Source organism: Canis lupus, chromosome 6, assembly GCF_048164855.1.
Source record: "Canis lupus baileyi chromosome 6, mCanLup2.hap1, whole genome shotgun sequence".
In the NCBI taxonomy this organism is placed as follows: Eukaryota; Metazoa; Chordata; class Mammalia; order Carnivora; family Canidae; genus Canis; species Canis lupus.
In genome coordinates, this window is record NC_132843.1 from 50155722 (window position 1) to 50180979 (window position 25258).

At 44.5% G+C, this 25258-nt stretch overlaps 1 protein-coding gene and 1 long non-coding RNA gene across 9 annotated transcripts in view; one reads left to right on the plus strand and one right to left on the minus strand.

The window, feature by feature from the left end:
- Positions 1 to 25258, plus strand: part of LOC140635587 (uncharacterized) — a 44097-nt gene that overhangs the window by 12695 nt on the left and 6144 nt on the right. For 7 of the 8 annotated variants that reach the window (XR_012032931.1, XR_012032933.1, XR_012032930.1 and 4 more), the window contains exons 2-4: positions 7714 to 7847; positions 20751 to 21078; positions 22346 to 22419. This is a non-coding gene — a long non-coding RNA (uncharacterized lncRNA). The remainder of the gene's footprint in view (positions 1 to 7713; positions 7848 to 20750; positions 21079 to 22345; positions 22420 to 25258) is intronic. The other variant, XR_012032934.1, reaches the window with a different exon arrangement.
- Positions 6092 to 25258, minus strand: part of GPA33 (glycoprotein A33) — a 47274-nt gene continuing 28107 nt past the window's right edge. Inside the window, exons 4-7 of the mRNA XM_072830445.1 lie at positions 23305 to 23457; positions 9143 to 9262; positions 8313 to 8436; positions 6092 to 7863 (exon numbers count right to left, since the gene is read on the minus strand). Coding sequence (XP_072686546.1) covers positions 7731 to 7863; positions 8313 to 8436; positions 9143 to 9262; positions 23305 to 23457 — 530 coding nt within the window. The 3' untranslated portion in view covers positions 6092 to 7730. The remainder of the gene's footprint in view (positions 7864 to 8312; positions 8437 to 9142; positions 9263 to 23304; positions 23458 to 25258) is intronic.

The window sequence follows — 25258 nt, forward strand, 5'->3', positions numbered from 1 at the left end:
TATAAATTATTTAAAGTTATATATTATTAAAATTATATATAATTGTATCTATTAAATATAACTTCTTATATATGATATATGCCTAATTCACTCACTAGATCTTTACAGTTCTGAGAGGGGCTTGCAAACAATAACAATAAGCACACCCAATTCTCAGATCTTCATTTCTAACACCATTTTTCACTAAAACAGACAAGTGCTCCTTGGGGAAACAACTGATTTCAGGGCTGAGAAAGAGAAAGTACAATATACACCCGAAATACCTTAAGTCAGAAAGTGATGAAGTGTACAAAGAATTATAGAATTGTCAAGGGTCTAAGAAGCCAGCTAGAAAGGGGCTCCCAAAGCCAAATCTTGGACTATTTGAGCATCAAAATAAGTGATGACAGCAATGGATTATAACCCAGGAGATAAAATAGAAACACAAGAGCCCATAGAGATTTAATCAATTGATGAGTAAGTTCAAACTCTGATGAGAAATGGGATGTTTACATAGTCTCTAAGAACCTCTCAAAAAAAAAGTTATTCATTGCAATGGGAAAACAAGTAACTTTAGAATGGAGAAAACTTGCAGACACCACTTTAATCCAGTGATTAAGGTTAACATTATCGGTAAATGAAAATTAAAATCCTGTGCCACCAGATAGGATGCAATGAGAAGAACAGCTTCATTTCTGTGATTCTCTTCTCTAAAACACATGAGTTTAATCATGAAGAAATAGCAGACAAATCCACATTGAGAGACTTTCTACAAAATACCTGGCTTATCATCAGAAGTGTCAAAGTCCTGAAAACCAAGGGAAGACTGAGGAATTGTTCCAGACTGAATACATATGAGAGACGGATAGACAGACCAACAAAGATATTACATATGTTATATGTGCAACGTATAACTGGATGCAATAAGGTAATTCTGAACTAGATTCTCTTGCTCAAATGGATATTCCTGGAAAAACTGGGGAAACTTAATGAGGTCTGGGGATTTCCTGCTATCAATGGCTGTTGCATAGGGACATATCCTGATAGGGAGGAAATGCACATTAAATATTATGCATATATAATACATATTTAGGGTGATGGGGCATTGTGTTGGCATTCTGAAATGGTTCAGGGGAAAAAAATCTTTTGTGTTCTACTTACACATTTTTTGTAGGTTTTTCAAGAAAAATAGTATAAGGAGAAAAAAGTCCAGTGGAGGGATACAGTAGAATCACACCACCTTCCTGTATATGTTTGGTATCGACATAGGCATGGCTCCTACAGCCCCTCCCAGTAAACTGCGATGCTAGCACGAGACCACCCATGTGGAGAACCAATCCCCCATTTTCTAGAATTGGAAGGACATTGAAAGGCACTTGTTCTTTAGGCCTCAAAATAGGAGGATATGGGTGTTTCTAAAATTCCTTATTTGGAACTTAGGCTAGGTCTAAGTGAGCTTTAACTCTTTTAGATTCTCTTCACCCCTTAAGAAGGTGCAGAGGGCAGCTCTGGTGGCTCAGTGGTTTAGCGCCACCTTCAGCACAGGGCATGATCCTGGAGACCCAGGATCAAGTCCCACGTCAGGCTCTCTGCATGAAGCCTGCTTCTCCCTCTGCCTGTGTCTCTGCCTCTCTCTCTTCTCTCTGTATTCTCATGAATAAATAAATAAATCTTAAAAAAAAAAAAAGAAGGTGCAGAGGAGTAGGGATGAAGAGATTTAGTACTTGGTAAAAATAGAATACTCACAATTGGTTACAGGTAAAGGCAGTTGTGATGGTTATTCTTCATTTACGCCTTCCCCCGCTTCTTCTCTTTCCCTTCCTTCCTCGACTTTTACTCCAAGAGGCTGATCCCCATAGAAGGCATGGCCTGACGTCTTACCATCTGGCTTCTGCTTGGGTTCTTCCAGTGGGAAGTGGGCAAGGTGGGAGAGTGGTGTTTCCTCCCCTGCCCACTCCCTGCACTGGTGCTGCTGTTCTGGCATTGGCTTCTCTCCATGACTCCACCTGCTCTTGGAAATCCCTTTTCCATGTCTCTAGCTCCCACTGTGTTCTGGAAGGGTTCACCACCTTCCTACCTTGTTCTTTTGGGCCTTGGGGAGATAATAGCTTTCCCAGGCATGAGGAAAATCTTTCCCAATGAAAGACAAAGCCTGAGCAATACATGATGGCCTTAATAAAAAAGCTAAATATACTGCACAAGTGCCCTCCTTTCATTCTAAAAGGGGCTTCAAGTGATTTGAAGAATAAATTCACTTTGCTTTACATTATAACTGTACGAAGAAGCTATGAGTACAGAGGAGGAGACGGTGAAGGTGTAGCAGATGTTCGATTGTTCAGTGTATTCACTGTTTCTCCCTGAAAAGGATGGTGGACCCATGTCTCAATGACATGTGACTTGCTCCATGCTGCATAATAGGAGCAGAAGGGATGGCAGCCCCTGGTAAGCAGAAGTTTTATGAGTGTTCTCAGAGTCTTTCTTTTTTTCTTTTTTTCCTGTGCTGTGAGACTAGCCTGGTCTCCAGAGCTGGGTTGATCTTCAGTCTGCATCCCAGAATGACGAAGATGTGCAACAGGGCCAAGCTAACCTGAGATAGCATTTAATATGAACAAGAAATAACCCTGTATTGTTGTAAGTCACTGAGATTTTACATTGTTACCATGACATAATTTGGCTTAAATTGATTAATACAAAAGACATTTACCTTTCATTATTTAAAAAAAAAAAAAAAAGGAAGGGCGTGCCTATGTGGCTCAGTCAGTTGAACATCCAGCTCTTGATTTTGGCTCAGGTCATGATCTCAGGGACCTGGGATCCAACCCCATGTTTACCTCTACACTCGGTAGGGGATCAGATTGAGGATCCTCTCCCTCTCCCTCCTGCCCCTCTCCCTTCTCTCTCTTTCTCTCTAAAATAAATAAATACACATTTTTTAAAAGGAAGGATTTTTTTTTTAAGATGAGATAATGGTAAACCCATCTTGCAATATATCCTGGCCCTTTCCCACACATGGCAAAGGCAGGTTATATCCATACACTAACAAGAGAACTCAAGTACAAGGATAAGCACATGGCTAAAAATCAATACACATGGTAGAAGCCAAAATTTTTAAAGGGAGACCCTCCCAACTCTATAGCCAAATGAACTACAGGAATCATTTTTTAATTTTGGTAAGTCAGTTGCTGTAGAAATGAAAGCCAAAAGGTCCTCAGGGTCAAAGGTTTATGACTATGATACTTGCTGTTAACATAGATTTAACACTGCTGTATTTTTACTAGGATTGTTGTTTTAGAAGTGATCCAGTTACAAAGTCCCACTGTTTTCCTGTGGTCTGCCTCTTATCCTAATTTTCTTACTTTTAGTGTGTGATTTTGTAAAATTCTGGGGTTTGGGGAAATGCGCATACAGTGTCATATCTGAAATGTCTATTATAGTAGGTAACAATTCCCATATACAAATTTAAAACAAACAAAAACCCTGTAACTCTTTCTCCATCCCTGCTTGTTCCCCATTTAGTCATCCTGTACATATGCACGGGGTCAGGAGGAAATGTGGCCAAGTAGAAAGAGCATGGTCTTCAGAATCAGACAAGACTGAGTCTAATCCTTATCCTGATACCTACTAACTCTGTTAACTCTGGTGATGCTATATCCCTGAGCCTCAGCTTCCTCATCTGTAATGGAGAGGGTAGAAAGGCCTTTCTGGAAATCATCCAGAAGAGAAGGGAGGTGGGTGGAAGGATGGGTTAATTGGGTGATAGGCATTAAGGAGGGCACCTGCTATGATGAGCCCTGGGTGTTATACACAACTGATAAATTATTGACCACTGCATCTGAAATTAATGATGTGTTATATGTTGGCTAATTGAATTTAAATAAAAAAGAAAGAAAAGAGCCAATCTCTGTGAGCAAACTCAAGAGCCAATAGCAAGTATCCCCAAGGAGGTCCTACCCATAGGACGGCACTTCCAATAGGACTAGGCACCGCTCCTTCAGATACTTGGGGCCCTGAATCAGAACCTCCAGGGATGGGGCAAGGCTGGTGAATCCTTCACAATCCCCCCAGATGACATGATGCCTGGTGATACACACTGCTGTAGAGAGAATGGTTCCTTGAAGATAGCTAGCTTCCCTTATTCTGATTCCATGTTCACCAAGCAGCTGAGGGCATGGTTTTCATGGGGTGAGAATGCTTGGGGTACGTATACAGAAAGTCTGGTCGGCTTAACAGCTGCAAATAGCAAAGTGACATTCTGTGTTTATTAAACTTGCTAAAACTTACTGTGCCTTAGCTTCCTCAACTGTAAAATGGTAATAATATCACCTCTCAGAGTTGCTGTGAGGATTATGAGAGCTATATGGAAGGTGCTCGGAATGGTGGCTGGCCCAGAGCAAGTACTAGCTGAGTGTTCACTATTAGTATTGTACATCAGGCTCTGTGAGGCTGGTTAATGTCACTCTGCCTTTGAAAGCCAGTGCTGTGTGGGTGCAAACCAAAGCAACTTAACAAGTCCCTGAAGTGTGGCTGATTTACCAAGGTTAATATTACTTTGAAGGGACCTTTCTGGGCAGCCAGAGTCCCTTCTTAGGTGATAATATGCGTGACTCATCTTGTCATGTGCCTTAATATTTGCAACTGTACGTAAAGATTGTATGAAAAACTGGTTCAAATGCCTAACAAATGTCTAGCACACAGCCTTCCCTCAAACAATGATGCCCTTCGTCTCTCTTCTCAAGCACCATAAATCTTTGAACTGTCACCTGGAAACCACGCATTGGGAAGGGAATGCCTGACACCTTAAGGAGACTGTAATAGCTAATTTTGGCTGTAAGAGAACCTGCAACCATCTAATTCCCACTGTTTCTGGTTTGAAATAAATTCAGCAGGAGACTGTGGCCTTACCAGCTGATAATGTGATTTGAGACTCAAGTAAGAGAACCCCCACATTGGAGTATGGACCTTTCAGCACCATACCTTTTCCACTTGTTTGTTGTTCCACTTGAAAACAATCACTTGTTTTCCTTCAAGATGCAGCCCAAACATCACATTCTCCTTGGAACTTCCTTGAACTCTCTCAGGGTCTCCACTGTGTTCCTGCATCTTCTCCATCTCACATAATCATGTGCCTGTTACCTCCATTAGACTTTAGCTCCTCCTGAGTTATAATGTCTTGGTGACCTTTATATATCCTGCAGCCAGAACAATGCTTGGTACATAATAGGTGCTCACAAAAGATTTGTCATTAAATTAATGCAATAGGTCCTGATTTAAGGCTACTGAATTAATGCAATGGGTCCTAATTTCCCTCATTTTCTTACACAAGCCTGGAACGAAGGCATGTGAACCTTCAGAGCCTTTCCAGACCAGAGAGATAAGCCAGCCAAAACTAGGGGACATGGCCACCTCCCCTTCCATAGCTTTATCAAGAACATGCTTGTAGAGACTTGCACCAGGGGGACTGGAAGGCACCTCAAAGTATCTAAAGGACCAGGAGATGACCTTAAGCAAGATACATTGACTCTAAACATTATTTATTCAATAGACATTTATCAAGTGTCAACACATGCCATGAATGAGATTCAGTTCCCACTCTTGCAAATCGTATAGGCCTAGGCAGAAACAGACCATGGTAATGAGAGTACTGTGTAACAAGTGCTGGGACAGGAGGGAGCACAAGGTGCCATGGGAAGGGACACGGAAGAGACAACTTTGAACATATGGCAGGAGAGACAATGTCACAGGTGAGAACCAACTGTGGACCACACTGCTTTGAGGAAGGAGAGCCACCTGTTCTGACAGCTGCAACAAAAGGATTGCTTCCTCCTCTCTCAGGAGGAGCTCCACTTGGGGTATAAATGGCAAGAGCATCTCCACCATTTTCCCTGGACTATCCCTCCACTACCAGGTTGGGTTCTGTCCTGTTCCTAGCAACCACTGGAAGCAGTGCCACTGGCAATGGGACTCACAGGTTCTGACCTTGTACTCCGATCTCTCAGCCTGTCACCTTGCCGCGCCTCTCCTAGGAAGCAGAAGAGCTGTGCAATAAGCAGACACAAACCCACAAGACACGAGCTTTGCCTTAGTGTGAACAAACCCCACATTAAAAAAGAAATAAGAATTTCTACTAACAATTTTATTATTACTGATAGCATTTTGAATGAAGCAACGAATTTAACAAAATGTGTAAAAAAAATATATTTTTTAAAATCTCAAATGGATGATAGATTTATAGAATTGGTTTTCCGATCAGAAAAGACAATGATGTTTATTTAATAGGAAACTACCTTTGGGCGTGACTAGCCACAGGACCCTGAGCCCTAGGCTGGGACGCTGCCTGTGCTCCGACAGCGGGGAGACAGGCCAGGCCAGCGGGGAGCTGCGGCAGGGCAGCGTGACTGTCAACGAGCAGAGCAGAGCTGGCACAGGGCAGGACCAGGCTGGCAAGGTCAGGGTTGGGTGTCAGGAAGCAGGGGTGGGCATGCCGGTTACTCTTGAGAGGAGTCATCATGATGTGAGAATGTGGGACCAGCTGAAAGAGGCTCCTGTGTGTGTACAACTGTGTGTTCACTTGTATCAGCACGTAATTCATTCACTAAACCAGTAAAGAGGTTTGTGCGGGAGTTGTTAGTCTACAAACATATCAGAGAGACCAGGGAGGAGAAGACTCAACTTATCAAAATAGGTACCTAGGGGATCCCTGGGTGGCTCGGTGGTTTAGCACCTGCCTTTGGCCCAGGATGTGATCCTGGAGTCCTGGGATCGAGTCCCGCATCGGGGTCCTGGGATGGAGCCTGCTCCTCCCTCTGCCTGTGTCTCTGCCTCTCTATCTCTTGTCTATCATGGGTAAATAATTAAATCTTAAAAAAAAAAAAAAAAAAGGTACCTAGATTCAGCTGGAGTAAGTGCTCACTGGAAGGGCTGGGGCAGGGGGCAGTGAAGCCCAGGCTCTGGCCCAAGGAGCCTAGGCATATGCTAATGCTCAGATAACTGCTGTGTGGCCCTGAGGAGTGACAAGCTTGTTCCCATGTGTAGGGGAGATCAGGGTCCAGTTATAGGAATCACTGGGATTTGAGACAGGCCTATCGGGAAAAGTGGAGATGGAAACTGCATGGGCATCCCAGCCAGAGACAGGAAGTAAAGAGCCCCGGAGGAGATGTGCAGTGGAGTGGGAGGTGGCCCTTGTGAAGAGTTTCTGGAGTGTGCAGGAAAGCTGTGGGAGATGAGCTGCAAAGAGAACTGGAGGCCAACGTGGTTCCTGAAGCAGGAGTTTTCACTCAGGTTGGCTAAATAACAGGGAGTCCTTCTCAGGCTCATTTATTCAACAAATATGTACTGTATGCAGATGCTCCCCAGGGTGCTGTGCACACAGGGCAGCTGAGCAGTTCCTGCTCTCCCAAGGGGGTGCTGCTTCTGCAGATTTCAGACCACTCACAACCAGGAGTACGCAGGCTCCATCCTATGCCTCTGGGAGCCTCCCAGCTGCAGAGGAAGCTGAGGCTGTGGCCTGGTCCAGGCTGAGGGCCTGGCCGTGAGCTAGGCAGGGGAGTAGGAAGGGATCACTTCGTGGGTGAGGGCACTTGGCAGTCAGTCACAAGATCCCCTTAGCCAAGTCCTCCAGCAGATGACATAGGGAAGAAACATCCCATCAGTGACTGGAATGGAGGGCTGGAAAAATGGGGCAAGGAGAGGGGAGGCAGAGGCAGAGAAATGACACCAATCTCCCCCCCACCTCAGCCTGCAGCATGCTCCAGTCACCGGTCAGCGTGGCCATAGGACTCCCGCCCAGTGCTCCTCTCATCTTCTTGCCTGTAGTCATCCTCCTCTTCCGGCTCTGTTGGAGGCTCTCTCACCTGCTCTGAAGGCTTCTGGTAGGCCACCTGACTCCTGAGAGCAGGGAGGACAGAGGGGAAGGGTTGCTCTCACTCCAGCTGGGGGAGCTGGGCCTAGCACTCCTTATGGGAAGAGGAGACATTGGACCTGCCATCCCTACCCATCCAGATGCGAAGGGACACTAGGCTGACGAGCTAGCTCAGAGTAGACAGGTAGATGGCACAGACTGGCTCTGCTCATGAGCTCAGGGTGTGAGAGGAACAGGCTGGCTCACTAGGTAAGGAGGGGCGAGCCCGTGGAGGTGGCTCTACCCGACGCTGCCCCTGAGCAGGCCACAGGAAGCCTGGGAACTGCGGGCCTTGGAATCAAGTGCCAGGACTGCAACGCCACTTGCAGGGAAGCTGTCCCCAGTGGTGGCATGAGTGGAAAAGGCCATGAGGAGCTGTGATACTTCCTCCCACTCTGCTCAGCTCCTTGCCAACAAGCTGCCCACAAACACTCACAGCTTGGTGTCCTCAGCCTCATCCTTCCCCCGGCAGCAGCAGCAGTAGACAATGATGCCAAGGATGATGATGGCAGCGGCCAGGCCCCCCGCGATGCCCGCATACAACGCCACATTCATGGAGGCTGCAAGAGACAGAGCAGAGCAGCTGTACCTCCCGAGTGCTGACAGGAGCCCAGGCATCTGGGGAGGCTGAGCCAAGGTGGGGGGTGCCTCTGGGCAGGCTCAGTCTTCCTCCCAGCCCAGGGAGTGCTGCCAGCTTCTAGTAACACTCTGTGAAGGGCATGACCTGGTAGGAAGGCAATCAGGTAGGTCTAGAGACTACTCTTCAGGATGGAGGTGTACACAAAGATACACAGGCCAATAGATTTGTGTCTCAACACTCTCTGGGCCACCCAGGTCCCTAAAAGCCCTCAGCTGTCAGCCATGCCAATTCCTACTCTAGCTTGTCCTTGAGCTGGTGGAGGTGACCCACACCAAAAGATAAAGTCCAGACTCTGGCAACTGACTCTGGGTACTTCTCTCAGGCCCGCTGAGTGGTGCTAAAGGCCGGCAGGACCGAGCAAGTCTCCAGCAGTCAGTCTGAGGCTCTACTTCCGAGAACCAAGGGAACTGGACTGACCTCTAGGCAAGGGAGCATGGAACAGGAGCATTTGGCTGAGGTCGCCCCAGCTACCCTGCCAGCCGGTGCCCCTAAGGAGGCTCCCCAATTCACCTCCACAGGGTCCCTCTCAGCTGCCTCTTTGGACCCCAAGCTACTGATCTTTTGGCCATTGTCCAACCCACCCCCCCAACTCCTCACCCTCCCTCCCACCCCCAAACCACTCTTACGAGGTCTGACAGCCACAGTGATGTTACAGGACTCCATCCCCACCTCATTGCTGGATGTACAGATGTAATAACCCGACATGTCTGTGGAGATGTTCTTCAGAGACAAGGTCTGGCCTGTGACTGGGAAGGAAGAACAATCAGGGTGAGGAGCCCAAGCACCATAGTTCAGTAGAGACACCTAGGAATTCAGATTTCTAGGCAGATGCAAGCACTGCCACTGAACTTGTCTGAGCCTCCTCTGTAATATGGAGAGAATATCGACCTCTGGGCCTTCCAGAACAACTGCAGGCAGGATACACAATTCTAAAGTGTTTAGAATTCAGTCAGGCCCCCTAGGTTTGAAGCCTGGTTCTGCCACTGATTAATTTTGTGACCTTGGCCCAGGAACTTAGCCTCATGGAACCTTAGCTTCTTTATTTATAAATAGCAATAGTCCATGTGAGGCACAGTAATAGTGAGTATAAAATGAGGTATTGATCAATACAAGCCCACATCAGAACACTTGATGTATATTAAGTGCTCAGGAATAATAAAATACATTATATACCACACAAAATGCTTTATAACTAGAAGATATGGTTATAACCACTTTTATGATCTTCAGAAACTGAATCCTTGAGCTTGGACTTATGGAAGAAGTCTTTGAGAAACCAAGAATGGCCCAATAGTCCTCATGAGAAACCTTCCTGCTAAATATGTGATCCTATGAATCTCTTCACCTTGAAATGGAAAGCTTTATGCTTAGACACATTTATATGCCCTGTCTTCAAAGATGCTTTGTCCTAACTGCTATTTTGAGTGGAGAGTTAGAGACCTGTTCCTCTGCTTTGCAGCAGTTAGCCTTGTAAGATTCTGCTGCCATCAAGTGGCTGCATTTCCTCCAGAAGAGATGTTTGGCCTGGCAAGTAAGATCCAGTCATGCACTGCTCAGACATTTTAGAGGTGGTTCATAATCTTCAATAACAAGTCCAGGCTTTCTCTAACTGACTTATTTCACTCACTATTATACCCTCTAGCTTCATATTGTTGCAAATGGCAAGATTTTCATTCTTTTTTTTATGTCTGAATAATATTTTGTATATGCATACCACTTCTTTATCCATTCATCAGTGGATGGACACTTGGGCTGCTTCCATATCTTGACTATTGTAAATAATGCTGCTATAAACATAGAGCTACATGTATCCCTTTGAATTTTTGTTTTTGTATTCTTTGGGTAAATAGTAATGTGATGACTGGATCATAGTGTAGTTTGTTTTTTGTTTTTTTTTTTTTTAACTTAAATTCAATTAGGATCGTAGTGTAGTTCTCTTTTTAACTTTTTGAGGAACCTCCATACTGTTTTCCACCTATGTAGAATTTAAGAAACAAAACAAATGAGCCAAGGGAAAAAGACAGAGACAAATCATCAAACTCAACACCCAAAGAACAAATAATCCAATCAATAAATGGGCAGAAGACATGAACAGATATTTCTCCAAAGAAGACATACAAATAAATGGCCAACAGACACATAAAAGAAGTGCTCAACATCACTCATCACCAGGGAAATACAAATCAAAACCACAATGAGATACCACCTCACACCAGTCAGAATGGCTAAAATTAACAAGTCAGGAAATGACGGATGTTGATGAGGATGTGGAGAAAGGAGAGCCCTCATACACTGTTGGTGGCAATGCAAAGTGGTATAGCCACTCTGGAAAACAGTATGGAGGTTCCTCAAAAAGTTGAAAATATAGCTACCCTATGACCCAGGAATTGCACTAGTGGATATTTACCTTCAAAGATACAAATGCAGTGATCCAAGGGGGCACCTGCACCCCAATGTTTATAGCAGCAATGTCCATAATTGCCAAACTATAGAAAAAGCCCAGACTTCCACCTATAGATGAATGGATAAGGACGCCTGGGTGGCTCAGTGGTTGAGCATTTGCCTTAATGCTCAGGGCGTGATCCTGGGATCCCAGGATAGAGTCCCATATCGGGCTCCCCAAGGGGAGCCTGCTTCTCCCTCTGTCTGTGTCTCTGTCTCTGTGTCTCTCATGAATAAATAAATTTTTAAAAATCTTTAAAATCAGATGAATGGATAAAGAAGATGTATACACACACACACACACACACAATGGAATACTACTTAGCCATCAAAAAATGAAATCTTGTCTCTTGCAATGATGTGGATGGAACTAGAGGATATTAAAATTTCTTTTTTTTTATTATTATTTTTTTTATTTATGATAGTCACAGAGAGAGAGAGGCAGAGACACAGGCAGAGGGAGAAGCAGGCTCCATGCACCAGGAGCCCGATGTGGGATTCGATCCTGGGTCTCCAGGATCGCGCCCTGGGCCAAAGGCAGGCGCCAAACCGCTGCGCCACCCAGGGATCCCCTGGAACTAGAGGATATTATGCTAAGTGAAATAAGTCAGTCATAGAAAGACAATTATATGATCTCATTCATCTGTGGAATTTAAGAAATAAAACAGAGGATAAGAGATGGAGAGAAGAAAAAATAAAACATGGTGAAATCAGAGAGGGAGACAAACCATAAGAGAGTCTTAACTATGGGGGACAAACTGAAGGTCACTGGAAGGGAAAGGGGTGGGGGTTGGGGTAACTGTGTGATGAACACTAAGGAGCGCATGTGATGTAATGAGCACTGGGTGTTATATATAACTGATGAATCACTGACCTCTACCTCTGAAACCAGTAATACATTATATGTTAATTAATTGAATTTAAGTAAAATTTTAAAATGCAAAAAATAAGAGAGACAAATAAAGAAACAGACTCTTAATTATAGTGAACAAATTGATGGTAAGAGTGGAGGTGGGTGGGGGGATGGGTGAAATAGGTGATTGGGATTAAGGAGTACACTTGTGATGTGCACTGGGTGATGCATGGAAGTGTTGCATCACTATATTGTACACCTGAAACTAATATTACATTGTATGTTAACTAACTGGAATTAAAATTAAAACATAAATACACACACGCAAGTCCAAGCTTCTTAATACGATCACAGGGTTACATATCTGGTCCTGTAATCACCTCAGCTTTACCTCTTGCCAGTTCCCCTGGTGTGCACAGCCTCCCCCAGCCCCACCTCCACATTCTTGCAAGATTGTATCTTGGTGTGGATTTTCCTTGTCTGGATGTGCTACTTGGTATACTTCCTCAAATGTCCTATGATTTTCGTCAGCAATCTCGTATGGGAAGTGGAACAAAATCTCCAATGTCACAGAGGTAATTTAAAGCTTAGACAACTTAAGGTACTTGCCGAACATCACAAAATTAAGAAATGACAAAGTGTAACAAAAATCCTGTTTTAGGTCTAGAGCTCTCAAGAGCAGTTGACAATTTTCTTTTTAAAAAAAAGGTATTATAAAAATGATGTACATTCATTATAAGAATTGTACATGACATGAAGCTATTATTTCAATTCAGTTCAGACCAGAAAACCTTTAGATGCTTGATCGAATTAGCACTAAACAAGATGAAGACAGTGTTTGTCTTGGCATGAGGGCTAATAGACATGAAACCAGGATGGTCACAGGGTGGTTAGAGTTCAAAATGGAAATGCTATTTGCGTTTATAGCAAAGGAGTTTAATCTCATCTGAAGGTTCAGGGAAAACTGGTATAAAGAACAGAGAATAAAATAAAATCATCCGTAATTTCACCAGCTAGAAATAACAGCTGGTGATTTGGGTTATTTTCTTCCAATCTTTTGCTATGTACTTTCTTCAGATTCTTCCCTTGAAACCCACAGCTGTATTTTCTGGGTGCTCATTCTATATAAAGTGCTACTTCTTCCATCCTAGAATTTCATATGTCATTGTTTTCTGCAATATTGCTTACATGTGACATTAATATGCTGTGCTAAAAAAGTGATCCAAGGCCAAAGCAAATTTCAAAATCATTAAAAGAGGGTTAAATATGTTTTTTAACAAGAGAACTCTTAGAGCTTCTAATTTGCTAGTGTGGACTGGGTGTTCCTAAATGAGGACTATAGTATTAATGGTCTTTCTTTTCTTTCAATTTTTTTTTAAAGTTAGTTAACGTATAGTATATTATTAGTTTCAGGGGTAGGATTGAGTGACTCATCAGTTGCATATACCATCCAGTAGCTCATTACATGAAGCGCCCTCCTTAATATCCATCACCCAATTACCCCGTCCCCCACCCGCCTCCCCTCCAGCAACACTGTTTGTTTCCTATAGTTAAGAGTCTCTTATGGTTTGTCTCCCTCTCTGATTTCACTTTGATTTATTTTTACCTCTCTTCCCTTATGATCCTCTGTTTTGTTTCTTAAATTCCACAGATGAGTGAGATCATATGATAATTGTCTTTCTATGATTGACTTATTTCACTTAACATAATATCCTCTAGTTCCATTCACATTGCTCCAAAAGGCAAGATTTCATTTTTTGATGGCTAAGTAGTGTACATTGTGTGTACATATGTGTGTATATATATCGATATTTCTAGATATATCTTCTTTATCCATTCATCTGTTGGTAGACATCTGGGCTCTTCCCATAGTTTGGCTATTGTGGACATTGCTGCTATAAACAATGGGGTGCAGGTGCCCCTTTGGATCACTACATTTGTATCTTTGAAGGTTAATACCCAGGAGTGCAATTCCTGGGTTGTAGGTAGCTCTATTTTCAACTTTTTTGAGGAACCTGCATACTGTTTTCCAGAGTGGCTATACCACTTTGCATTGCCACCAACAGTGTATGAGGGCTCTCCTTTCTCCACATCCTCACCAACATCTGTCATTTCCTGACTTGTTAATTTTAGCCATTCTGACTGGTGTGAGGTGGTATCTCATTGTGGTTTTGATTTGTATTTCTTTGGTGATGAGTGACTGTTGAAGAGACTGTCTTTTTTTCATTGTATATTCTTTCTTGCTTTGCTCAAGATTAGTTGACCATAGAGTTGAAGGTTCATTTCTGAGTTCTCTCTTCTGTTCCACTGATGTATGTGTTGCTTTTGTGCCCATAACCATACTGTCCTGATGATTAGCTTTGTAATACAGCTTGAAGTCCAGAATTGTGATGTCTCCGTTCTGGTTTTCTTTTTCAACATTCCTTTGGCTATTTGGGGTCTTTTCTGGTTCCATACAAATTTTAGGATTGTTTGTTCCAGCTCTGTGAAAAATGCTGGTGGTATTTTGATAGCAATTGCATTGAATGTGTAGATTGCTTTGGGTAGCATAGACATTTCATCAATATTTGTTCTTCCAGTCATGAATATGGAATGTTTTTCCATTTCTTTGTGTCTTCCTCAGTTTCTTTCATAAGTGTTCTATAGTATTCAGAGTACAGATCTTTTACCTCTTTGATTAAGTTATTCCTAGGTATCTTATGGTTTTTCATGCAATTGTAAACATGATCAATACCCTGATTTCTCTTTCTGCTACTTCATTGTTACTGTATAGAAATGCAACAAATTTGATGTTGATGAATTCCTATATCAGTTCTAGCAATTTTCTGGTGGAGTCTTTCAGATTTTCTACATAGAATGTCATGTCATCTACAAAGACTGAAAGCTTGATTTCTTCTTTGACAATTTGGATGCTTTTTATTTCTTTTGTTGTCTGATTGCTGAGGCTAGGACTTCTAGTAAGTACTATGTTGAACAAAAGTAGCGAGAGCAGACATCCTGGTATGTTTGTGACCTTAGGGGGAAAACTCAGTTTTTTCCATGAAGGATGATACTTGCTGTGGGTTTTTCACATATGGCTTTATGATGTTGAGGTATGTTTCCTCTATCCCTGCACTAAAGAGAGTTTGGATCCTATTGGCTAGTACCGGTGAGAATTTTGCACCCATGTTCATCAAGGATATTGGTCTGTAATTCTCCTTTTTGGTGAGTTCTTTGGTTTGGAGATCAAGGTAATGGCCTCATAGGATCAGTTTGGAAATTTTCCTTCCATTTCTATTTTTTGAAATGGTTTCAGAAGAATAGGTATTAATTCTTCTTTAAATGTTTGGTAGAATTTGCTTGGGAAGCCATCTGGCCCTAGACTCTTGTTTCTTGAGAGATTTATTATTATTATTATTATTCGAGAGAGAGAGAGAGAGAGAGAGGCAGAGACACAGGCAGAGGAAGAAGCAGGCTCCACGCAGGGAGCCTGATGTGGGACTCGATCCCAGGACTCCAGGATCACGCCCTGGGCCGAAGGCAGGCACTAAACAACTGAGCCACCCAGGAATCCTTGTTGAGAGATTTTGATAACATCTTCAATTTCTTTGCTGGTTATGGCTCAGTTCAGGCTTTCTATGTCTTCTTTCAGTTTTGGTAGTTTATGTTTCTAAGAATGTATTCATTTCTTCCACATTGCCTAATTTGTTGGCATATAATTGTTCATAATATTCTCTTATATTTCTTCAGTGCTGGTTATGATCTCTCCTCTTTCATTTATGATTTTATTTATTTGGGCCCATTCTGTTTTCTTTTTGGTAAGTCTGGCTAGGAGTTTATCAATCTTGTTAATTCCTTCAATGAACCAGCTCCTAGTTTTGTTGATCCATTCTAATGCTTTTTAAAAATTTCTATCTCATTGATTTCTGCTCTAATCTTTATTATTTCTTTTCTCCTGCTGAACTTAGGCTTTATTTGGTGTTTTTTTTTCCCCAGCCCCCTTAGGTGTAAGGTTAGATTGTATATTTGAGCCTTTTATTGTTTCTTGACAGAGACCTGTACTGCTATATACTTCCCTCTTAGGACCACTTTTGCTGTATCCCAAAGGTTTTGAACTATTGGCGTTTTCATTTTCATGTGATTCCATGTATTTTAAATTTGTTCTTTATTTTCCTGGTCGACCCATTCATTCTTCAGCAGGATGTTCTTTAACCTCCATGTATTTGTGGTCCTTCCAAATTTTTTCTTGTGGTCGACTTCAAGTTTCACATAATTGTGATCTGAAAATATGCATGGTATGATGTCTTTTTGTACCAGTTGAGTCCTGACTTGCAACCCAGTATATGATCTATTCTGGAGAATGTTTCATGTGCACTTGATAAGAATGTGCATTCTGCCGATTTAGGGTGAAATGCTGTGAATGTATCTGTGAGGTCCATCTGGTTCAGTGTGTCATTCACAGCCCTTGTTTCTTTGTTGATCTTCTGCTTAGATGATCTGTCCATTGCTGTGAGTGGGGCGTCAAAGTACCCTCCTATTTTTGTATTATTATTAATGAGTTTCTTTAATTTTGTTATTTGTTGACTTATATATTTGCTACCAAGTTAAGGGCATAAATATTTACAGTTGTTAAATCTTCTTGTTGGATAGATCCTTTTATAATGAGAAGGCGTCATCCTTCTTCATCTCTTAGTACAATCTTTGGTTTAAAATCTAGTTTGTCAGGATCCCTGGGTGGCGCAGCGGTTTGGCGCCTGCCTTTGGCCCAGGGCGCGATCCTGGAGACCCGGGATCGAATCCCACGTCGGGCTCCCGGTGCATGGAGCCTGCTTCTCCCTCTGCCTGTGTCTCTGCCTCTCTCTCTCTCTCTGTGACTATCATAAATAAATAAAGAAAAAAAATTAAAAAAAAATAAAATCTAGTTTGTCTGACTTTAAAGCTGGCTACTCTAGCTTTCTTTTGATGTCCATTAACATGATAGATGGTTCTCCACCCCTTCACTTTCTAAAATGAGTCTCCTGTAAGCAGCATATCAATGAGTCTTGTTTTTTTTATCCATTCTGATACCCTAAGTGTTTTGATTGGAGCATTTGTTCCATTTACATTCAGTAATTATTCAAAGATATGAATTTAATACCATTGTATTACCTGTAAAGTTGCTGTTCCTGTAGATTGTCTGTTCCTTTCTGATCTTTGTTACTTTTGGTCTCTCTTTCTGCTCAAAGGATCCCCTTTAATATTTCTTGCAGGGGGGCAGCCCAGGTGGCTCAGCGGTTTACCGTTGCCACCTTCAGCCCAGGGCCTGATCGTGGAGACCCAGGATCAAGTCCCATGTCAGGATCCCTACATGGAGCCTGCTTCTCCCTCTGCCTGTGTCTCTGCCTCTCTCTGTCTCTCGTGAATGAATGAATAAAATCTTTAAAAAATATATTTCTTGCAGGGCTGGTTTAGTATTCGCAAATTCCTTTAGTTTTTGTTTGTCATAGAAACTCTTTATCTCTCCTTCTATCCTGAATGACAGCCTTGCTGAATAAAGGATTCTTGGCTGCACATTTTTCTCATTTAGCATATTGAATAATATATCATGCCAGTCCTTTCTGGCCTGCCAGGTCTCTGGGGACAGGTCTGTATCAGCCTCCTGTGTCTGTCCTTATAAGTTAAGGACCTCTTGTTCCGAGCTGCCTTCAGGTTTTTCTCTTTATCTTTAATTTGCAAGTTTCACTATAGTATGTTGTGCTGTTGACCTATTTTTGTTGATTTTGAGAGGAGTTCTCTGTACATCTTAGACTTGAATGCCTGTTTCCTTCCCCAGATTAAGGAAGTTCTCAGCTATAATTTATTCAAATAAGTCTTCTGCCCTTTCTCTCCCCACTCCCCCCATCCCCTGCTCCGCTGTTCTTCTTCTGATACTCCTATACTATGGATATCATTTCACTGTATGGAATCACTGAGTTCCCTAAGTCTTTTGTGATCTAATAGTTTTATTTCCTTCTTCTTTTCAGCTTCCGTATTTTCCATAATCTTATCTTCTATATCACTGATTCACTCTTCTGATTCATTCATCCTTGGTTTTATAGCCTCCACTTGGGACTACATTTCAGTCATAGCATTTTAAATTTCAGCCTGACTAGATTTTAGTTCTTTTTCTCTATTGTAAGGAATTCTCTAGTGTCATCTGTGCCTTTTTCAAGCCCAACTACTATCTTTATAATCATCATTTTAAATTCTAGTACAGACATCTTACTTCTATCCATATTGATGAACTCCCTGGCTGTGAGTACTACCTCCTGTTCTTTCTTTTGGGGTGAATTTTCTCCATCTTGTCATTTTGTCCAGAAATGAAAAGAAGAAAGGAAAAAGAAAAGCAACAAAACAATAACAACAAAAACATAGGTCCTGGGTGTGTTTTGGCCTGCTTTTAAAAGAAACTAGATACCAGAATAAGAAAGAAAAAATATATGAATAAAATAAAAGGAAACAAAAAATAAAAAAATATAAAGTATATATAAAAATTTTAAAATAAAAAAAATAATAAAGAATAAAAGTACAAAAGATGCTAGATACTATTTTCCCCTAAAGCTGAAGGTTTGCAGCTCTCTATGATCAGTAAACTCGGTGAGAACCAGGGTTTGTGTTGTCTTCTGGGGGAGGGGCGGGTTATGCTGATTCTCAGGTGAACTTGCCCTAGTGAAAATGGGCCTCCAGGGCGCAGGGAGGTAGGGCTTCGTGTAAGTGGCTCTGGGCTCCACTAGGTGGCACTGTTTTTGCTCCCCTAAGGCTTTCAACACTGTTGGGCAGGATGAAAGTGGCAGCCCCTGCCCCCTCTCTAGCCCCAGAGTTGAAAATTGGGCTCCCCACTCTTCGCAGAATCAATCACTCTTGTCGCCCTGATTTCCATCAGAACTCTGCGTTCACCCTGCTTGTGTCCAAGCTTTTTTTGTCTCAGGTGCATGACTGAGTTTCAGGACTCCTCCAGATTTTAGGGACTCCAGCAGCACAGACCTGCACTACTCCTCCTGGGGAGGGTCTCACCACGCTTCTGCCTTTTGCTGGACCCGGCCCGGGAAAGCGTCACACAACCACACAGTTCATGGCCATCTAGGCAGAAGGCCAGCACCTAGACTTGCTGTTCTCAGCCGGGTCCCACGTCCCTATGCCTGGGGACAGTGCACCACTTAGGCGCAATCTGTTGTTCCTGTGACCCAGGGGACCCTCAGATCACAGTGTCACACCCGGATTTCTGCCCTGCTCTGCCACCTGCAGCTCCGGAAGGTCTGCGCTCGCTGCCGCAGCGCCTGGGGAGGTGGGGGGGGGGGGGTCCTCCAGCAGGCACCCTGTATGCCACCTATATTCAGCTGTGTCACACTGGGGTCCGGCCTCTGCACCTCCCACCTCCCAAAAGGTGCTCACTTTTCAGCTTGTCCACTTGCGGTATTCGTTTTCTCAGAACCTCTGATTGATTTCTTGGGTGTTCAGAATGATTCAGTAACTGTCTAGTTGTATTCGAGGAACGAGACCAACTGAGGGTCCCCTACTCCTCTGCCATCACAACGCTTCCTCCCTAATGGTCTTATTTTGTAAACTAATTGGATTCTTTTATTTTTAGAGGCATCTTGGGGCTCCTGGGCTGCTCAGTCAGTTGAGTGTCTGACTCTTGATTTTTGGCTCAGATCATGATCTCAAGGTTGTGAGATCGAGCCCTCCCTGCCCTGGGCTCCATGCTCAGCACAGGGTCTGCTTGGGATTCTCTCTCCCTTTCTTTCAAAACTGCCCCAACCTGCTCGGGCGCGCTCTCTCGTAAATAAATAAAATCTTAAAAAAAAAAAAAAAGGAGGCATCTTGAAGGAATACATTTTGGGAAATGTTCTATGACCCTGGGAATACTTACAGGGTCTATAACCCTTATCAGATTCCCCCTGCTTTAGAGTGCGAGATTCAGTCTATGTGTAAGACACAGAGCAGACACATCAGACAGGACTTCAGACTGCCTCCAGGACCGTGCTGGTTATCAGAGCCCAGCTTTGGGCTCTGGGGCTTGTTGCACAAAGGAAATGACAGTCATTAGAAGCTGCTCTGGAGGGGCACCTGGGTGGCTCAGTGGTTGGTGTCTGTCTTTGGCTTATGTTGTGATCCTGGGGTCCTGGAATCAAGTCCTGCATCAGGCTCCCAGTGCAGAGCCTGCTTCTCCCTCTGCCTATGACTTTGTGTCTCTCATGAATAAATAAATAAAATCTTAAAAAAAAAAAAAAGAAGCTGCTCTGGAATTAACCAGTGTGTATCTAGTGCCACAAGATCTGCTCTGATTCTGAGCTGGGGCTCCCAAGCTGCTTGTCCTCTTAGAAGGGACCTAATACAGTTTTTGAAATCTGGCTAAAGCTAATGTTTGTGCTGTGGTGGTGACACCTTGTGGTCCAGAAGAGGAACGCACAGGACAGTCAGCCCTTCCCAGCACTTCAGGGCGACATCTGGGGCGAGATTTCCCCACAGAGAAACCCTGGTCTCCCAGAGGCACTGATGTTAAATTGGCAAGATTTAACTTTCATTTCCCTGGCCACTTTCCACCCCACAACCCTGATCCTATGGCTTGTCAATAAGCTCAGGCTGCCACCTCTCACCCAGGATCCTCAGGACCCTCCCTGGCTGCAGGGCCCCTGCCCACTCTTTCAAACCTTTGAGAATCTCCTCTTCTAAAGTGCTCTAGCCCCAGAAGTACCCCTCCTTCCTTCTTTGAGACCCAAATTCCTACTCTTCCAGTACATGAAGCTCAGCTGGCCGACAAAGGATGTTCAGAACTATCATACATGGGATCTCCTCTTATCCTCTTCACAGCCTTCAGGGAAGGTGGTATAATGATCATCCCAGGTTTTCAGATGATGATACTAAGGGTCAAAGAGGCTGTGAGTGACTTACAGCTACAAAGCGGAGACACCAGGACTGAAATTCTTATTTACTGATTCCAGATTCCCTGTTCTTTACACTGCTGGCTTGCTTCCACCGATTACTAAGTGAAAGGAAGCAATCTCTGCTGTCTTCAGATGTAGGAGTGTGGAGGAACCCTACTCTCCAAGTTGTCCACTGTGGACTAACATGTTTTAAGAATTAGAACTGGGTTTGGTCCAATTGAAGAAGACAGGATAGACTCTGGTGCTCGTGAGGCGGGTGGAGACCCAAGGCTCTGAATGACCCCACCTGTACGCCAACACCGGGTGCAAGCTTGGCTGGCACTCCCAGATCTGGATTCTGATTCTGAGCAAACCTTAACCTGAAACAGGATGAAGCTTTTCCAAAGTAAGTATGCGAGTCTCCCTTTGACCTTCTTTCAAGTCCTTGGGTTTCTCCTCTTTTGAATCATAGAAAGACGAAGTTTTGGCTTCTAGCGCCTGGAAGTCTTTCCAGCTGGAGGCAGGAGAGCTATGAGTAGCGTAGTATCTGTGATGATGCTCCTCAGAAGGTGACCTCCAGGGCAAAGGCTGACCTCCCCAGCCCAATGCACAAGCTCTTTGCGATCCCTCCTTCCTGCAGCGCATGCTCCCTACCCTTGGCTGCATGGAAACTCACTGCTCCCGGGATATTTCCCACACCTCGCCCACTCATCCTTAAGGATCTAGCTCACATAACACACAGCATTAAGGAGTTCTTACCAGGCACGGTCTCCGTGCTTTACATGTACTTTTATTTAACCTTCATAGGAACTCTATGAAGTGAGTACTAGTTTTATGCCCATTTTACAGATGTAAAAACTAAAGCACAAAGAGGCCAAGTCAATCACCATGTGACCATGGTCCCATAGCTAACAAGTGGCAGAGCCAGGATTCAAGCTCACACCATGCTCTTGGCCACATGCTATATTGCCACCCCAAGTGCCCCCTCTTTGCAGAAACCCTTTTTTATCTCCTTGTGCATCCTCTGGTTTCCAACACCATTGGATATAAAGCTATTATAGCATTCATCATGTAACCTTCAGCTCTGGGTCTCCCTATACACACTTTGCTGCAAGGAAGTGCAGGCCAACATTGTCCATGGCAGACCTTGGTGACCATTGCTGGAGTCACTGAGTCACGCACGGGTCAGGAGGCAGGCCATAGACCCAGAGGAGGGCTGCCAGGTGGTTTCAACAGAAATTCCAGACACACTCGATAAAAATTTGCCAGCCAGAAATTTGGAAACAAAACTGGAAGCTTGTTGAAATCCACATTATACTTTCTAATTTACATTAGATTGAGTGGGTTCTATTTGTATTATTATTATTACTTTTTAAAAGTTCTTATTTTGTTCCCCAAGTGAGTGAAGGACAGAGTGAAAAAGTTCATCCTCGTTTGACCAAAGCCTCAAAATGTTCATTCACCAGGTGGGACTCAGCAGGCCCCGGAGGGCTCTTCTCCTGCCCCATCCCATTTCTCACATGTCTCCAACCACTGCTTCACTTTTCACTGCCCACACTGAGTGGAAAGATATCCCAGAAGTTAAACCAACCGGCATCTTTCAGACTTTGTTTTTTTTGTTTTGTTTTGTTTTTTTTGTTTTTGTTTTTGTTTTTGTTTTGTTTTATCTCCAGGAGCACTGGGTGTGCCAGGGGGCCCTCGAGCCCAAAAATGCCAGCGAGGTATTCCCACAGCAGTTGGTGCCAAGGTAATATGACAGTAAAATATTTATATAGGGTTCTTTGGTTGTTGTTTTTTTTTTTTTTTTCAGTTTGTTTCCTGATCAAAGGTCAAATACCAAGCTGCCTAGTACAAAGCAGGTGTCCAGGCAACCACAGCTGAACCTCATGTCTCCTGAGAACATGGGATCCTTCCAGTAGACCTGATCATGCAGTTGGGTGTGGCCCGAAATGGGGGGCATGGGATCCCTGGGTGGCTCAGCGGTTTAGCACCTGCCTTCGGCCCCGGGGTGTGATCCTGGAGACCTGGGGTCAAGTCTCACATCAGGCTCCCTGCTTGGAGCCTGCTTCTCCCTCTGCCTGTGTCTCTGCCTCTCTCTCTCTTTATTTATTTATTCTCTCATGAATAAATAAATAAAATCTTAAAAAAAAAAAAAGAAGAAATGGGGGGCATGTTTGGGAAGGTGAAGTTCAGTGAAGCCCGGATAGGGAATGAGGATGGGAATGCCTGCCTGTGAGTGCAGCCATAGTGCTAGACTAGGACATGATCATAGTCAAAATTAAATCCCACCCAGTGCTTTTGCACAGAGTGTGATCCATACATGCTCATTCGAGAGAATTGAGTTGCAGGGAACAAAGTTAACAAATGAACATTTATTATGTGCTTCCACTGAGTGCTTTACATGATTCACTTTTACTTCCCACAACAACCTGTGAGATGGGTATTATCATGAGAAAACTTAGAGAAACTGCAAGATATCACAGGCTGACTGCAGGGTGGAGGGAAAGAGCAGCCCAGCAGCCCAGCAGCCCTGCACGGAGGCCGGATTGGCCAGGCTGGGATCTCCCCTGGCAACTCTAGCCAGTCACCTGCATTTTGGGGCGGGGGCCCGTCTTCCCGCTGACCCTGTTACCTGGTGCGGCTGGCCGCTCCTTGTTCAGGATGTCATAGCTCTTCCAGCTGTACTGAGGAGCCGGAGAGCCCTCCTTCGACTGGCAGGTCAGCTGGATATTGTTCCCGATCACGGTCTCTCCCTCGATGCCGCAGTCCGGCGTGGAGGGCAGCACTGCAGAGTGGGAGGACCAAAGTGAAGGCATGACCCAGGAGGGGCCTGGGGACAGCCACCTTCCACCTCACTCACACACATACTACTTTGCTCATTCTAGGGCAGAGAAATTCATAGCCTCCTGGGGAGAGAAAGTGCCGTAAGGTCAACCCACCCCAAATATCTCCTCTGTGGCCTGTCACCATCAGCGGGCAGCACACACGGACATCAGGAAGTGTCCTGAGTGCAACAGTAGTCACCACCTTTATAAAGGTGGGGAGACTGAGGCCCAGAGAAGAGACTAGGCAAGACCTGGATGGGACTAGAACCAGGTCTTCTGACTCCACAGCCAGTACTCTCTCCAGTAGCCATAGCAACTCCCTCTGGTGTTGACCCTTTCAAGTCAATCCTGCAGTCCCTCAGTGTCCCATCTCTAAGAGCAGGGGACAATAGGTTTTCTGTAAAGGGTCAAAGGTAATATTTTAGATTTTGTGGCCATGCTATGGTCTCTGTCACTGCTTCTACTTTTTAAATAATCCTTTCTAAATGTAAAAACCATTCTTAGCTTTCAGGCCATGTATGAACAGGCCTAGGCTGGATTTGGCCAACTTTGCCTGCCTCCGGGTTAGTGGAAAGCCCTGTCTCAGAAGCCCTTCAACTCAAACTGCGGGCCACTGGGATGACATAGTGAGTGAGTTCCTGTGTTCAAGGAGTCCAGTGGGGCAAAAGACAAGTAATTAGACAATAACAGGCAGGCAGGAGGCCAGGCTGCCAGGGCAGGGATGGCACAAGCAAGGTCACAGCCTGGGCCGTGACCTGAAGGAGGAGTGAGAGTAAACAAAGCCAATGGAGGCAGTGGTGGTCAGAGACAGGTGAGGGCACTCCACACAGAGTGTGCAAAGCATGTGCACAGGCCCTGAGACAAGAAGTATCAGCTATGCTTGAGACTTCAGGTAGTATCCCTGGGGCTGAGAAGGGGAGAATACGCAGCACAGAGGGCTACCACTGAATGCCTTGGCAGGCCTGTCCCCTCCAACTCCTTTTTTAGACCCATGTATAGTCTGCTTCTCCAGTAAATAGTGCCACCCATTGTACAGTCCAGACTGCACTGACGCATGCTCACTGAGCATGAAGAGTAGCTGGGAGAAGCTACGCAGGATGCACCCCTCCCCTCTGGCCCAGCTGCCAGTTCTAGCTTTGCTCTGAAAGGCCAAGGTGCTTGTGGGTGGGTGTGCTCCACATCTTCTGCTGCTCCAGTGGAGGCCCACCAGGTGTGGGACAAGCATGGAGTAAGTAACAGGCACTCCCCTAAGCCTGCCCCAGTTGGACTCCCGTAAACCTAAGAGGTGGGAAGTTCAAGAACCGCCTTCCTACATCCTGGTCCAGGCCCCAGGGACAAGCAGCCTGGGCAGGAGGGTCGGACTGCTGCCTTCACTGGGTTCTGGCCCAGCAGGAACAGGAGAAGGTGAGCCCTGCTACCTGCCCTGGGTCTGGCACTAGGTCAGGGTTGGCGGGCCACGCTTTACCTCCTGACCGCTCCGGGGTACAGGAACATCCCTCTCCACTCACCAAAAGCAGTCACCCTATTTCTCAGCTCTGCCTTTGGAGGAGCTGGGCTTTCATTTCACAATGAGAGAGTCGGCCTAAAGTACAACACCCCCTGGGACACAACACTGCAACCAGCGTCATACTCGGGGTGTGCATGACTGTAGTCAGGCCTTTCTGGGACCAGCTTTCTGGGATCCAAGACACAAAGGGAAGAGAGCAGGCCAAGGCAAAGGAGCCTCTAGAGAAGCCTATCCGGACACATCCGGAGGCTAGC